Raw genomic sequence first — 17,707 nt, forward strand, 5'->3', positions numbered from 1 at the left:
ATTACCTGAGTATTTAACAACTCTTCACACTTGTGAGCTTGTTTCTCAATTGCAGAAATGTACTGCTTTTCAATAGCTTCTACTTGTTGCTTAACTGAAGACTGTAGTAGTGCCTAAAAACAAGCATAAATGTTATTTGGATCACAGACAAAACTTGGAATCTACTATTGGCATGAGAAATTTTTTGACAGATGTACATGTCTGAAATATGATACTCTTCTGCATTACAAAATACACATTTGTGAATATTAAAGCACATTCATATATAACACTACTTTAAGCTTTTGGTTTTAGGTTTTGCTATTGCCAAAACTACACTATTTTGGCTCAGATATTCCTTCCACACACCTTTTCATTAAAAAGGCCAAGTCATAGAAGATGATAAAGAGAGTGAGCAGTTCTGTTAAATATAAATTCAGTTTAGCAAAGACCACACAGGATGAGAAGCATATGAAAGCTGCTGAAGAAAAAAAGAAAAGAGAAAAAAAACCAGACATATTTCACTGGCTGACAAAACTCCACATCCTCTCGGCACACTGTAATATCCCATGGGCCAAGCATGATCTTCAAGACCACAAGTCAAGTAAAAGCAGATGGAAACTCTGAGCAGTTTCAATCATGAAAAAAAACTGCCCCCCAGGAAGTGCACGCCCCTAATGTGAAAAGGTGTAAGGCGAAGTGTGGATGGCAGAATCTCAAGGCAGTATTCATAAGAAGTAATAAAACTTGGGAGACTAGACAAATGCAAGTGGACAGTGTAAACACTGGAACCTCAGTCACTTAAATATAAAGATGTTAACACTGATCTAAGGGAAGCCAAATCAGCATTGGAAGATGTTCCACCCACTTACTTCCTTATTGGCGAGCTTAGAATATTATCATCTTTCCTTTTTTTCTAAGGCATTATACATTATAGCTAATGTGTTCTCGATATTATCTTACATGCTATTTATAAATCCTGAATAATTCTAAAAACTTCACTTCACCATATGCATAAGAACTCTTCAGCAAATATTCTATTTTTGAAGGTCTTTCTGGATAATAAACTACTCATAATCAAAATAGTAAGTTGAAACAGACACATGTCTTATAGAAAACAGACCTTTGGCACATTCACCAAGAAAAGAAAAATATGCCAAATCTCTTAAATAATCTCTGTTTTGAAAATAGACTTACTTGGTTGGAAACAACATGCATTAAGAGGCTAAATAAATATGCATGTATTTTTAAAAACTGAGACAAAAATATTTTTGAAACCTCTGGATAAGTCTCAAATCTTCAAATAATTAACTTTCTCTTGCAAATGTTAAACTGTCTCATGATGCTTCTGCTCCTGTAATTCAACGGTCGTCACTCTGAAGCTGCAGAGTTACCAGTGAGTTAGTAAAGAAAAATAAAGCTCTGACTGCAGTTTGACCAACTAAAAAGAACCACTTAACAGCACTGCTTCAGGTTTTCATTTATATATTATGTCTTCTAAAGAATCCACAATGATAATTTATAAAAAAGAAAAACATTAAAATTTAAACTGGCTAGATAATGTAAAGTTCCTATTTACCTTTGGTACAATATAATACTATTTTTGGACTTCAGAAAATTTAAAGGTTGGTAGATTTATGGCCAGTTCTCTTGGGTTACATTCATGGCATCTTTTGTAGAGAGAAAAACGTCATTCTCTGGAAGGACTTGGGTTATGGCAGAACTGTTTTGCTTAATGGAAAGGATTGTTTTCACTTCCATATTTGCCATGATACCAAATAATCCCAATTTTAATACCAAGTTGTGATTTTTTAGTAAATTATATCCTTTAGAGAGACAGGTAAACTAATGAAATAAAATAATACTTCCTCATCATAATTAAGAAACACAAATGAACAGTACTTTCTCCTGTGGTGATTAATTTGTAAACTACATACTCATTTTCTTCCAAACTTCAAGGAAGTAAGCACCACGGGATAATGAATCATGTATAGGCCAAAACTGTAATTATGGAATATGGAAAAAAGCTTTGCACAAATGACCAGCATTTCACATAGTTCAAGCCTCTTATATTAGCCCCATTTGGTTACTTAAATGCATCCATCTATAAAAAGGACATGAAGGTAGATAACAGGAACAGACAGATTTAAAAAGTCAGTCCTCACTGAGTTCATTCTATTGTTGAAGAGAAACATTCTCTAGAAAACAGAAGGTGCAAGGTGCTTATCAGAGATAGAAAAGATGCCCAAGGCCTGCCTATAAGGCTCATTGCTATTGAACATTAAATAAAGAAGACAAGCTGGACTTAAGAGTGAAGGCAGACAGAATGGCAGAAAATATAGAAAAGTAGGCAGGTGTCATATACTAAAAATCTTTGTACTGCCATAACAATATTTTTTTTTAAGAGGGCCTATAATACTGAACTTCCTAGTTTTGCATTCCAGTCCCCTATAATGAAACGAACATCTTTTTTGGGTGTTAGTTGTAAAAGGTCTTGTAGGTCCTCATAGAACCATTCAACTTCAGCTTCTTCACCGTTAATTGGTCAGGGCATAGACTTAGACTATCGTGATACTGAATGGTTTGCCTTGGAAACGTACAGAGATCATTCTGTCATTCTTGAGATTGCATCCAAGTACTGCATTTTGGAATCTTTTCTTGACTATGATGGCTACTCCATTTCTCCTAAGGGATTCCTGCCCATAGTAGTAGATGTAATGGTCATCTGAGTTAAATTCATCCATTCCAGTCCATCTTAGCTCGCTGAATCCTAGAATGTTGACGTTCACTCTTGCCATCTCCTGTTTGACCACTTCCAATTTGCCTTGTTTCATGGACCTAACATTGCAGGTTCCTAGGCAATATCACTCTTTACAGCATCAGACCCTGCTTCTATCACCAGTCCCTTCCACAACTGGGTGTTGCTTTACCTTTGGCTCCATCCCTTCATTCTTTGTGGAGTTATTTCTCCACTGATCTCCAGTAACATATTGGGCACCTAACTGACCTGGGGAGTTCATCTTTCAGTGTTCTATCTTTTTGCTTTTTCATACTGTTCATGGGTTACTCAAGGCAAGAATACTGAAGTGGTTTGCCATTCCCTTCTCCAGTGGACCACATTCTGTCATACCTCTCCACCATGACCCATCCGTCTTGGGTGGCCCCACACAGCATGACTAATGCAAAATAGGAACTCAAGAAATACCTGGAGTAACAGGCAACTGTGGCCTTGGAGTACAGAATGAAGCAGGGCAAAGGTAAACAGTCTTGCCAAGAGAACACACTGGTCATAGCAAACACCCTCTTGCAACAACACAAGAGAAGACTCTACACATGGACATTGCAAGATGGTCAGCATCAAAATCAGACTGATTATATTCTTTGTAGCCAAAGATGCTCTATACAGTCAGCAAAAACAAGACAGGGGGCTGACTATGACTCAGATCATGAATTCCTTATGCCAAATTCAGACTGAAATTGAAGAAAGTGGGGAAAACCACTAACCATTTAGGTATGACGTAAATCAAATCCCTTATGATTATACAGTGGATGTGATAAATAGATTTAAGGGACTAGATCTGATAAGAGTGCCTGATGAACTATGGACAGAGGTTCTTAACACTGTACAGGAGACATGGATCAAGACCATCCCCAAGAAAAAGAAATGCAAAAAAGCAAAGTGAGATTCTGAGGCCTTACAAATAGATGTGAAAAGAAGAGAAGCGAAAAGCAAAGGAGAAAAGGAAAGATATACCCATTTGAATAGCAAGGAGAGATTAGAAAGCCTTCCTCAGTGATCAGTGCAAAGAAATAGAGGAAAACAATAGAATGGGAAAGACTAAAGATCTCTAAAAGACAATTCGAGATACCAAGGGAACATTTCATGCAAAGATGGGCTCAATAAAGGACAGAAATGGTAGGGACCTAACAGAAGCAGAAGATATTAAGAAGAGGTGGCAAGAATACACAGAAGAATAGTACAAAACAGGTCTTCACCACCCAGATAACCTCGATGGTGTGATCACTCACCTAGAGCCAGACATCCTGGAATGAGAAGTCAAGTGGGCCTTAGGATTTATCACTACAAACAAAGCTAGTGGAGGTGATGGACCACTGAGCTACTTCGAATCCTAAACGATGATGCTGTGAAAGTGCTGCACTCAATATGTCAGCAAATTTGGAAAACTCAGTAGTGGCCACAGGACTGGAAAAGGTCCGTTTTCATTCCAATCCCAAAGAAAGGCAATGCCAAAGAATGCTCAAACTACTGCACAATTGCACTCATCTCACACGCTAGTGAAGTGATGCTCAAAATTCTCCAAGTCAGGCTTCAGCAATACATGAACAGTGAACTTCCAGATGTTCAACTGGTTTTAGAAAAGGTATAGGAACCAGAGATCAAATTGCCAACATCCGCTGGATCACTGAAACAGCATTTCTGCTTTATTGACTATGCCAAAGCCTTTGACTCTGTGGATCACAATAAACTGTGGAAAATTCTTCAAGAGATGGGAATACCAGACCACCTGAACTGCCTCTTGAGAAACCTGTATGTTGGTCAGGTAGCAACAGTTAGAACTGGACATGGAACAACAGACTGGTTCCAAACAGGAAAAGGAGTACATCAAGGCTGTATATTGTCACCCTGCTTATTTAACTTATATGCAAAGAACATCAAGAGAAACACTGGGCTGGAAGAAGCACAAGCTGGAATCAAGATTGCCGGGAGAAATATCAATAACTTCAGATATGCAGATGACACCAGCCTTGTGGCAGAAAGTGAAGAACTAAAAAGTCTCTTGATGAAAGTGAAAGAGGAGAGTGAAAAAGTTGGCTTAGAGCTCAACATTCAGAAAATTAAGATCATGGTATCTGGTCCCATCATTTCATGGCAAATAGATGGGGAAACAGTGGAAACAGTGGCTGACTTTATTTTTCTGGGCTCCAAAATCACTGCAGATGGTGATTGCAGCCATGAAATTAAAAGATGCTTACTCCTTAGAAGGAAAGCTATGAGCAATCTAGACAGCATATTAAAAAGCAGAGGCATTACTTTGTCAACAAAGGTCCACCTAGTCAAGGCTATGGTTTTTCCAGTAGTCATGTATGGATGTGAGAGTTGGATTATCAAGAAAGCTGAGTGGCAAAGAATTGATGCTTTTGAACTATGGTGTTGGAGAAGGCTCTTGAGAGTCCCTTGGACTGCAAGGAGATCCAACCAGTCCATTCTAAAGGAGATCAGTCCTGGGTGTTCATTTGAAGGACTGATGTTCAAGCTGAAGCTCCAATACTTTGGCCTCCTGATGCGAAGAGCTGACTCATTGGAAAAGACCCTGATGCTGGAAAAGATTGAGGGTAGGAGGAGAAGGGGATGCCAGAGGATGAGATGGGTGGATGGCATCACCAACTCAATGGACATGAGCTTGGGTAAACTCCGGGAGTTAGTGATGGACGGGGAGGCCTGGCATGCTGCATGCAGTTCATTGGGTCGCAAAGAGTCTGACACGACTGAGCTACTGAACTGACTGACTGATAATACTGAACAGTGGAATTATTATTGTCACTGTCCAAACAAAGGATGTGCTGTCTGAAAACAACCCTTAGAAGCAGAATATTAATTATCATGGACATACATAAAGATAAACAACGGTACTATCTACAAACTTTTATAGCCAGTCTATATTATATAGCTGGATATTTATTCTCCTGTGTAATATACTATAATAACTGCCTTACAACTACTGTGCAGTTACGTTAGAAAATGCACACTATCCTTAACATTTTCATTTAATTGTTTTTTTCCTTTGTAATCGGCTCTAGAGATATCAAAGGCACAAGTAACCCTTCCCTTGGGTTTACATAACACTACAAAAATGATTCATGAAAGAATTACTACCTTTATCAGTTATTTTTAACTACTCTCAACACAAATAAAGTACTAAGACTTTCATTATGTGTAGAGGCAGAAAAACAAAGATGCACACATTCTATTTAAAAAAATGATACCAAAAGCAGGGAATATTTTGTTAATTTTCAACATGTTTAGGTTTTAGCTTCAATCCTACAAGATCCTCTGTATCATCCTAGGGGACAGGAAAACTACTGACCACACTTCTTCAAGAAGGATTTTAAAGGTGTGAACAAGATCATATATTTCTTTAGAACAGGAACTATGCCATCTTCATATTCAGCTTTATATATCACACAGATTCTTACAGTTATCTGTACATAACTGTACAGTATTTGCAGTGCATACACATGCAAATGCTATTTGGGGAGTGGTATTCCTTATACTGAGATTAATGTTTTAAAAAATCATAGTTTTAATGATACCAATATTCATTAGAAAGTTCGTTAAACTTCAAATTATAACTACCAAGTTCAGTTATCAACTTTGTTGCTGAATACATTTAATTCCTAACAGAGATCTGAATATTTTTTTATTATTTTAGACTAGAAATATTTATTCTTTCTACTCCACAAGCATAAATTTTGAATAAACAAAATAGAGCATGTGAAGGATAATAAACTCCTTGAAAAAACTGTATGTTATAAATTCTTTAATGACTGTTTTTAATGGAACTGAGTATACACTGGAATTTGAGTGGAGAAGTTACAGCTCAAGTGTACGACTGCAAACCAAACTACAATCCACTGTACCAACAAATCCACAGAATTTCTCTTTTCCCTTCAAACAACCCAATTCTTACAGATCTCATTCCAGCCTCATCAAATTTAATTACTTGTCCAGATTCTCAGAGCAGATGTATCTAAAGAACCAGATGGTCTCTGAAACATTAATATCATGTTGGCATTTTGCACATAACCTTAAAAGAATACTTCATAGACAATTTTAGTCAATAGTTAATTAATTTAAATTACTTTAAAAGTCAATCCTCTAAGTCACAATTTACAAATAGGAGTAAGCTAGAGGCAAAACACAAAATAAATATCCCCAATAAAAATTAAGCCCTAGGAAATAGGAATCTGTGATTAACTCACTGATGCAACCATTTTACCTACAATAGTTCCTAACAGAAGACAAATAACTATTGAAGGAACTGAAGAAATGAATCATGATTTCAGTATATCCAATTTGTATTATTTGCCAATTCATAGAAAAACTATTAAAACACTGATGATAACTATGTCTGTATCTATATTCTTAGTTTAGCTTTTGCACTGCAGTAGTACACATAAATAAACTGCTGTCAAGGGTCATTTGAAATCAAATACAATTTTGGTTTTCTTAGGAAACTATCACAGTTTGCTTTTCTTTTTTTAATTTTTTAACACCATAAACATTTTGTATTGGAGTACAGCCAATTAATGTGGCGGTTTCAGATGAACAGTGAAGGGACTTAGCCAGACAGTTTGCTTTTTTTAAAATCTATTTCAGATCTTTTCCAATTTAACTAAAAGTAAAATAAGAAAACAACATGGCAACCCACTACAGTATTTCTTGCCTGGAGAATCCCATGGACAAAGGAGTCTGGTGGGATACTGCCCACAGGGTCGTAAACAGTTGGACATAACTGAAGCGACTTAGCACGCAGAGCATAGAGTTGTTGTTCACAGTGGGCTTCACAGGTGGGGCGAGTGATAAAGAACTCGCCTGCCAACACAGGAGACATAAGAGACGGGGATTAGATTGCTGAGTCGGAAAGGTCCCCTGGAGTAGAAAATGGCAACCCACTGCAAGACAGCAGAGTCTGGCTGCTGTAGTCTATAGCGTTACAAAGAACTGGATATAAATGAAGTGACTTAGTATCCATACAGTGGTTTATAGTATTATTATTATTTTTTTTTTTGGTAAGGTAAGTACTGATATCCTCTCTTTCATTCCTGATTTTCTACTTTGAGTTTTTCCTCTGCTTTAGTGGATCAATTGGTCTAAAGGTAAGCTCATTTTGTTTGTGTTTTCAAAGAATTAACTATTGGTTTTTTTTCATTTTCTCCCTTGCTTTTCCACTGTATAATTTACTTTATTCTACCTGGCATTTTGCTTGCTTTTTACTTTAGTTTGTTATTTTTCTAAATTTTTAATATGGATAACTAAGTTATTGATTTGCTGTTTTTTCCTTTTCCCTAAAGACAATTATACTTAAAAATTTGTCTCTGATTCCAAACTTACTTAAGTTATACCTGAGATCTCTTACTTCCTGTCACTTTATATAGGAGGTTCCTAACACAGCTGTTCTTTAAGGATCTATTTCTTTTTGAACCAAAGTGATTCACCTTTTTTGCACAGGGTCTGGTCAAGAGTGAGCAAGATTTCTGGTATATGATAACCAAACAAAATTGTATATGTTCTTACAAATTACTGTTAATTATATATGCCAAAGAATGTTCAAATTACCATACAATTGCTCTCATTTCACATGCCAGAAAGATTGTGCTCAAAATCCTTCTAGCTAGGCTTCAGCAGTACATGAACAAAGAACTTCCAGATGTACAAGTTGGATTTAGAAAAGGCAGAGGAACCAGAGATTGAACTGTCAACATATGCTGGATCATAGAAAAATAAAGGGAATTCAAAAAACATCTAATTCTGCTTCATTGACTATGTTAAAGCCTTTGATTGTGTGGAATCACAACAAACTATGGAATATACTTAATGAGCTGGGGAATACCAGAACACAATACCTGCCTCCTGAGAAACCTGTGTGCAGGTCAAGAAGCAGCAGTTAGAACTGGACATGGAACCACAGACTGGTTCAAAATTAGGAAAGCAGTACATCGAGGCTGTATATTGCCCCCCTGCTTATTTAACTTATATGCAAAGCACGTCATGCAAAATGCCAGGGTGGATGTATCACAAGTTGGAATCAAGATTGCCTGGAGAAATATCAATAACCTCAGATATGCAGACGACACCACTTTAATGGCAGCAAGTGAAGAGGAACTAAAGAGCCTCTGATGAAGGTGAAAGAGGAGAGTGAAAAAGCTGGCTTAAAACTCAGCATCAAAAAATGAAGACTGTGGCATGAGGTCCCAATCACATCATGGCAAATAGACGAGGTAACAATGGAAACATTGACAGACTTCATTTTCTTGGTCTCCAAAATCACTGCACATGGTGACTGTGGCCATGAAATTAAAAGATGCTTGCTTCTTGGAAAAACAGTTATGACAAACCTAGACCGTATTAAAAAGCAGCAGATACATCATTTTGCCGACAAAGGTTCCTATAGTCAAAGCTATGGTTTTTCTAGTAGTCATGTACGGATATGAGAGTTGGACCACGAAAAACGCTGTGCACCAAAAAATTGATGTTTTCCAACCGTGGCGCTGGAGAAAACTTTTGAAAGTTCCTTAGACAGCAAGATCAAACCAGTTAATCCTAAAGGAAATCAATCCTGAATATTCATTGGAAGGACTGACGCTGAAGCTTGAATCACCAATCCTTTGGCCACCTGATGCAAAGAGCTGACTCACTGGAAAAGACCCTAGTGCTGGAAAGATTGAGGGCAAGAGGAAAAGCGGGTAACAGTGGATGAGACAGCTGGATGGTCTCACCAACTCAAAGGACATGAGTTTGAGCAAATGCCGGAAGATAGTGAAGGACAGGGAAGCAAAGCATGTTGCAGTTCATGGGGTCACAAAGAGCTGAACACTACTTAGGGACTGAACAACAACAAAGAGATATTCAGGTATAATGAGGTCTGTACATTGGGAAGAAAAAATAAATCAGGTAGTAAACATAAAATCTTTAATAAACTTTGCATGTTTTGGTATTGTTTTAGGAATGTTTTTTAATATCTGTTTGCTGGGTTGGGTTGGGCTTCCGAGATGGCACAGTGGTAAAGAATCCACCTGCCAATGCAGGAGATGCAAGATATACAGATTCGATCCCTGGGGCAGGAAGATGCCCTGGAGAAGGAAATTGCAACCCACTCCACTATTCTTGCCTGGGAAATCCCATGGACAGAGGAGCCTGGCAGGCTATAGTCCAAGGGGTCAAAAAGAATTGGACATACTTAGCAACTGAACAACAACAACAATTATTTATTAAAGTTTCATTTATTCAACTAATATTTACTGAATGCATGCTTTATTCCAAACATTGTTCTAGGCACTGGGGATGCACACCCAACAAGAGAGATAAGAGTCTGACTCTCGAAAGTGGGTAAGACAAAGAAGATTGCAAGGTAGACAATAAACAAACATTTCTAACGGTGTTACATGCTGTAAAGAAAATTGAAAAGGGCAAAAGGAATAGAATAATGTGGGAGAACTTTTCAGAGGGGAAAGTCAAAAGCTCTCTTAGGAAGTCACAAATGAGGGAGAAAAAAAACTCAGTTTTATTTTGAATCTGAGGGAAGAACATTTCCAACAAAGAAAAATGTACAAAGTTTTATCTTGGGAATAAAGGCTGATGAATTGTAAAACTAGAAAAAAGCCCACTGTAGATCATATGAAACAGGGACTCCAACCAGATGCTATAGCAGCACCAGACTTCCAGATAAAGGGAACCACACAGAACCATGGAAAAGCATTTTATTTTTTACTCAAACAAGAAAGTTTCTATAATGTGACCTATAAAGTTTCTATACCTTCATTTTTCTCAAACAATGTTTCAAAGGTATAAAACAAATTCTTCATCAATAGACAATTTGTGAGAATGAAATATGTAGCACCAATTTTTGTCGGCTACACACATACACACACAGACATATATATAAATGCATCATGTATATACCACTTTTTATTCAGTAAAATTAAGAGTAATGAAATAATCCTCTCTGGTAATGAAGGGGTTAATCCTAAAAAGAACAGCTGAATGATTTTCACAGTCTCACAAAAAAGTGCCATAGATATGCTACAAGTATATCTGCCAATTAATATCTACCTGAACTTCATCTGGACACTTTGTCTATTAGCATGAAGTTCTTCTATAATACATACATTCTCCATTTTATACTGAATTAGGCTGACAAGATAAGATTATGAAAATTAATGTAGAGTGTCCAAATGATGGCAGCTCACTAACATGTCTTAAAAAGTTCAATGACTCTTGGCTAATCAAAGATATCTTCTGCCAATGTTGGGATCTAAAATGTCAATCTACAGCTTTGTTGGCTTGTAGTTTGGGAAGAGAAACAGACAGACACACATATTTTAAGACCTCAGTGAGTTAGTAATTCAACTGTGGTACAGATGTAGTTGCATTAGAAGAGAAACATTAGGTTATCTCTGAAAACAATATTTAGACATTTTAGAAAATTTTACTGGAATACAAAAAGAATTAATGTGATCAAAATCTATCACTGGTAAGTGATTTAAACATATAAAGTAAAAAGGACTAGGGAATACAACTCTCTTAAGGAAGAACTTCTATCTGAACTTAAGGTTTGGGTTTACTTAAAAAACCTGGATTTAAATCTGAGCTCAGGTTCATGGCCTGACTACCCAGGCAGGCAGAAGTTAAGCAACATTTAGAATCTTTAAGTTCAACCCTTAGGGAAAATGAAGGTGCATGCGTCTCAAGAGTGTAAGCTCCAGATGTTTGAGGAGTTATAGTAATGGATTTGGTCATATTTATTTTTAGGAAGCAGGACAAAAATCAATTCCTAAAATTATGGATAAATGGATTAAAAAACAAATGACCCCACCCTTCCTTTTCCTTAACTTAAACAAACAGCAGTGTCAAGCTCATGGAGAAGCTGGTGAAAATTTACCTTGTCACAAATCTCAAGCATTTGGAATTGCAGAGATCCTAAATTTTTCTAGTATTTGAAGTGCTGTGCAGTGGCACTATACTAATTCAAAAAGAAAAATGTTAAATTATGGGTGTAGATCTAAATGTGGAAATTCAATACAGTCTAGCCATGCTATAAAATGTTCTGTGGGCTGTGAAAGCCAAAAAAAAAAAAAAAAAAAATCTTTAGGACAGAAGAAATCATTCCTGTTGGCCCTGTTGTTAAGGGATTGTAGTAACATCAGAGTTGTTACCTCAAACACCACAAAAGTCTCCCAGTGAAAATTTCTTTTGTGCCATGGACAACACATTAAAATTAAGAAGTTTCTAAAATTAAGTTCAGCAGAGAGACGCTGCATGTCTGCCTTCCAGATACTTTAAACTTCTGAAAAGTGCCAAATGGACATGCCTCTCCCTCAGATGCCACAATATTATTTCTTGTGACTCGCATAAGAGCTACAGTTTCAGTTAAAGAAAAGAAGAAAGGAAGGAAGGAATGAAAGGAAAGGGAAAAAAAAGAACTGTGACTAAAATCTCTCCAGAATCTTTCACAGGATTCAATGAAGCACCTAGTTATTAAACACTAAAGACATAACATTCCATTTTCTGAAATACCAGAAACCACGGAAAAAAGAAACCCATGTACATGTCAGGAATATTTGACTTAAATACACAATGATTAACCTTCCAAGGAGGCAGCATAACTTGCTAAATAGAGTTCTGGATCAAGCTTTGAATGATCTGACTATATTCACAACTCCTCTGGTTGTACATGTTTGATCAGGGCACTGTGCTTCTCCATGTCTCAGATGTGTTATCTAATAAATAGGAAGAATAACAGAGCTTCTTCTCTGCCAGTAATAAAGGAATTCTGTGAAATTCTGACTGCTAACTTAATCCTTTATATTGATAAACTTTCAAAAGAGAATTATTCAACCTTCTGCTAATTTTTGAAAACTAAACTCCTTATTTGCATGAAAAAGAAACTCAAGCTATTTGGATTCAATTTGTATCAACAATATTTTTTAAGTTACCAGACTGAAGATCGTTAAATTAATTTTCCTCCAAATTAACAGACATCTATTTACCAAATATAGATCTCAAAAATTAGAAAAGAACTTTTATTCACATTGAAAAGTTGAGTGAGATTAGAGGTTTCATCTAAATCAATTTATCAGAAGATACACTGACAAAGTGTATCTTGGAGAAGGAAATGGCAGCGCACTCCAGTACTCTTGCCAGGAAAATCCCATGGACAGAGAAGCCTAGTAGGCTACAGTCCATGGGGTCGCTAACAGTCGGACATGACTGAGTGACTTCACTTTCACTTTCACACTGACAAAGATGAAATTTTCCTTTATGTCTTCTTTTTGATCACAAAGAGAAGAATGCTGTAAACTTAAATGACAATTTAAGGTACTTTAACCTGGTTCTTTTCCAGTTAAGTGTTAACCATATATTCAGTTCAGTTCAGTTGCTCAGTCGTGTCTGATTCTTTGTGACCCCATGGACTGCAGCACACCAGACTTCCCTATCTATCACCAACTCCCGGAGCTTGCTCAAACTCATATCCATCAAGTCAGTGATGCCACTCAACCATCTCATCCTCTGATCATCCCCTTCTCCTCCTGCCTTCAATATTTTCCAGCATCACGGTCTTTTCCAATGAGTCGGTTCTTCGCATCAGGTGGCTGAAGTATTGGAGTTTCAACTCCAAAACCATGTATTACAAAAGTGATACTGCATGGGGAGATGTGTAAATTATTTAAAATCCATAAGACTGGGCACCAAAAAATCAGAAATGTTATCCCAGCACTGGAGCAGGTGTCAGAGGTCCCTGCAGTGCTGATCTCTAGCTTGACTGTGAGGGGTTAGGATAAAGGGACAAAGTCACCAAAGTGTCTCAGAAGAATTGTTAATATACTAACTAGTATGGAAGTATTTCACCATTAAAATACAAAGTAGTGATTTATTGGTAATCGATTTGTCAAAAGCCACTCAGTCGTGTCTGATTTTTTGTGATCCCATGGACTATACAGTCCATGGAATTCTCCAGGCCAGAATACTGGAGTGGGAAGCCTTTCCCTTCTCCAGGGGATCTTCCCCATCCAGAGATCAAACCCAGGTTTCCGCATTGCAGGAGGATTCTTTACCAGCTGAGCCACAAGGGAAGACGTTCCTGGCACCCAAATTAGGTTGTTACAATGAAGTAACTACCAAGAAACTTGATTACATGAATATTCTGCTAAACTACCAAAACAGGGTAACTTTGAACTTGGTGCTTCTAACCATATGGATAAAAATCAGACTCTATAAGTTTTATTCCTCAAATGGAATTCCTTTCTCACTGCTATAAAACAATTTGACAATCAATCTATTGCAAATCAGAGACATGAAAATCTTTAGCAAATTATCTCACTTCTGGAAGCAATAAAGCCTAAAGAATAGATGGGAATGATATTCTGACAGCAATGGGAGCAAAATTTAATTTTTACTATGCATATTTCTGGGCTTCAGGTGGCGCCAGCAGTAAAGAATCCGCCTGCCAATGCAGGAGTCATAGTGATACGGGTTCAATCCCTGGATTGGGAAAATCTTCTGGAGGAAGGTATGGAAATCCAATCCAGTGCCTTTGCCTGGAGAAACCCATGGACAGAGGAGTCAGGCAGCTACAGTCCATAGGGTCACAAAGAGTTGGACCAAACGAGGTAACTTAGAATACACACACACACATGCATACTTCCATATCTTTTAAATTTTGTATTGCATGCATGTTTCCTTGGCAAAGAAATAAGATACTTTGAAGACAATAGGGCAAATCATTTACGTCCTAATAATTTATTCTTGATTGCTGTTCAGTCACTCACTCATGTCTGCCTCTTTGCGACCCCATGGACTGCAGCATGCCAGGCTTCCCTGTCCTTCATCATCTCCTGGAGTCTGCTCAAACTCATGTCCATCCAACCAACTCAACCTCTGTTGTCCCCTTCTCCTCCTGCCTTCAATCTTTCCCAGTATCAGGGTCTTTTCTAATGAGTTGGCTCTTCAAATCAGGTGGCCAAAGTATTGGAGCTTCAAGTTTCAGCATCAGTCCTTCCAATGAATATGCATGGTTGATTTCCTTTAGGACTGACTGGTTGGATCTCCTTGTAGTCCAAGGAACTCTCAAGAGTTTTCTCCAACACCACTTCAAAAGTATCAATTCTTTGGCACACAGCTTGCTTTATGATCCAACTCTCACATCCATTCAAGACTACTGGAAAAACCCATAGCTTTGATTCTATGGAATTTGTCGCCAGGCAAAGTGATGTCTCTGCTTTTTAATACACCACCTAAGTTTCTCATAGAGTTTCTTCCAAGGAGCAAGCGTCTTTTAATTTCATGGCTGCAGTCACCATCTGCACTGATTTTGGAGCCCAAGAAAATAAAAGTCTATCACCATTTCCATTGTTCCTCCATCTATTTGCCATGAAGAGATGGAACTGGATGCCATTATCTTAGTTTTTCAATGTTGAGTTTTAAGCCAGCTCTTTCAGTCTCCTCTTTCACCTTCATCAAGAGGCTATTTAGTTACTCTTGGCTTTTGGCATAAGGGTGGTGTCATCTGCATATCTGAGGTTATTGATACTTCTTCCGACAATCCTGATTCCAGCTAGTGCTTCATCCATCCCAGCATTGTGCATGTTGTACTCATTTCACATGATGGATGAAGTCAGTTGTTCGACCCAGGGATTGAACCTGTGTCTCTCATTCTCCTGCACTGGCAGGCAGGTTCTTTACCACTAGCACCACCTATGTACATATATACATGCATGTGTGTGAGTATATATATATGTATGTATATATACATATTTATGTATGCATACATAAATATGTGTATATATTTATATATGTGTATATATACATAAATATACATTTAAATATATTTATATACATTTATACAAATTGATACGTTTATATACACTTATATACCTATATACATTTATATATACACATACATGTATATGTATATATAAAACTTATATACACGTATATCTGTATATATAAAATTACACAAAACATACATATATGTATGTATAGACATACATATATATGTGTGTGTATATATATACTATATATATGTATATATAAAATTTCCCAAAAGCTAATTAACTAAAACTTAACAGATAAAATCAAAACCAGGTGTCTAATCTGATACTGGATTGCACACTAATGGTTTATAGTTCAGATTAAAGCATAAAGTTAACCATTCCTCTTTTATTACTTTTCAAGCAAGCAAGAAATTAGGAAAAAAAATCTTAAGAATAGTTTTTTATATACACATCTTCATTTGGACTTATAAGAATAATTTTAACCAGTTTATCTTTTTGCCTTTAAGAACTATGGTATGTAATTGTCCACTAACTGGATTTTTAGTTTCCAATAAAAATAAATCTGTAACACATCAATTACATCTCTTCTAAAGTCTAATAAACATGTAAGACTTCAACACTATCAAAAATTGAAAAAGGTTGATTACAGACAGACCTTACTGATAATTCAGTTCACTACAATAACCGAAGATCAAAAATCACATAACTGATACATCACATTGATTAGAATAGTTACAGAAATTATATTCTTTAGATACTACTATAAACTCACTCTTTCAGCATTCCTACTGGATGTAGAAACCTCCTGAATGACACTGTTAAAGGAAAGGTTTGTTTCAACCCTATAAGAATGAAACAGATCCAACCTCATTCAACACAGAAAGATAATATTATTATGGATTAAAAGGTACTTATGATAGAGCAGCTTGACTTTTCATGATAATAAGCAGAAGTCTGTAATTAATTAACAATGGACAGGACTCATACTGATACAATTTTCAAGTCTCATTAACATTAGTCACAAATATTAACCTGATGTGATATAAAAAAAAAGTTACATTTAAATTTCATTTTGGAAGGTAAGCCAAAAATAACTAATGGAAAAAGGCAGGTCTTAAATGTCTTAAGAAACAACTAAATAAAACCTATTCATTAATTTTTTTGTTTATCTTTGGAGTTATTTTTCAAAGTCTTCTCTGCAGCAAAAATTTGAAATTTATATCCTCAATACCGAATGCAGTCTTCTCTTTCATTCCTTTGACTATCGGGCTGAAAATCCAGTCACAATATAAAGGAAAGCCTTAAATCTATATTAGAACAAGTTTTCTTGCAAGGTTTCCAATGCCTTTTGGTTTTGGCCTGGCTGGAAAGCCACAAGAATAGCCTTGCATGCAAGATTCTGGCTTAGACCAGAAAACTCAGAGGCACATAAGAACAGTTCTCAACTACCAAACCTTTCTCAATCCTCTGCTGAGGTTAAGTTTGATGGGAGGGATAAGAATGGACAAGCCAAGTTGTGAGTTCCAAACCAATCACTAGTATCTAGCACACTGTTAGGCCAAACGCTATTGGCAACAGCAAGCATCTTTATTTGTCCAGGAAAAATCTGATCATATGATAAAAGCTGGAATTTATGAGGATCCTTGTTCAATCAAATAACTAAAACTATAAATTTATTTCATATCTTTGGGTTAACAAAAAGGTGTAATTTTTTTTAAAAAGATATATAACAGACCTCACATATCTTCATTTTTACTTACACAAAACGTTAGCAATCTCTAATCAACAGAAAACATCAAAAGAAGAGAAAATATCGTTTCCTCCTCCTTGGAGCAGAACTTTATACAATAAAAGTAATTCTACACCCTGGGAAAAATTGGTCTCCAAAATGTATTATGTTCTCCCTTATAAAACAGTACAAACAACTCAAGAGTTCAAATGAAATACTAGCAAGTAGATGCTTTTGAAAAATGGAATATAGCAGGCATGTGATATTCTAAGCTGGCATTTGACATATGTTACTGCTGAAATTCAAAGTAGTCCGTAGCAAAAGAGACTTAAGGCATACTAACCTTTGAAAAATGCACAATGAACCAATACTCTCAATAAAACTAAGGTTGATCAAATGGGAAATAAAGAATTTTACTCAAGATAA

At 36.5% G+C, this 17,707-nt stretch overlaps 1 protein-coding gene across 4 annotated transcripts in view; it reads right to left on the reverse strand.

Moving 5' to 3' along the window:
• Window positions 1–17,707, reverse strand: part of CCDC91 (coiled-coil domain containing 91) — a 372,640-nt gene that overhangs the window by 148,813 nt on the left and 206,120 nt on the right. For all 4 annotated transcript variants that reach the window (XM_065939931.1, XM_065939919.1, XM_065939910.1 and 1 more), the window contains one exon: window positions 6–113. In XM_065939931.1, coding sequence (XP_065796003.1) covers window positions 6–113 — 108 coding nt within the window. The remainder of the gene's footprint in view (window positions 1–5; window positions 114–17,707) is intronic.

The sequence above is a fragment of the Muntiacus reevesi genome, chromosome 1 (genome assembly GCF_963930625.1).
Source record: "Muntiacus reevesi chromosome 1, mMunRee1.1, whole genome shotgun sequence".
Lineage (NCBI taxonomy): Eukaryota > Metazoa > Chordata > Mammalia > Artiodactyla > Cervidae > Muntiacus > Muntiacus reevesi.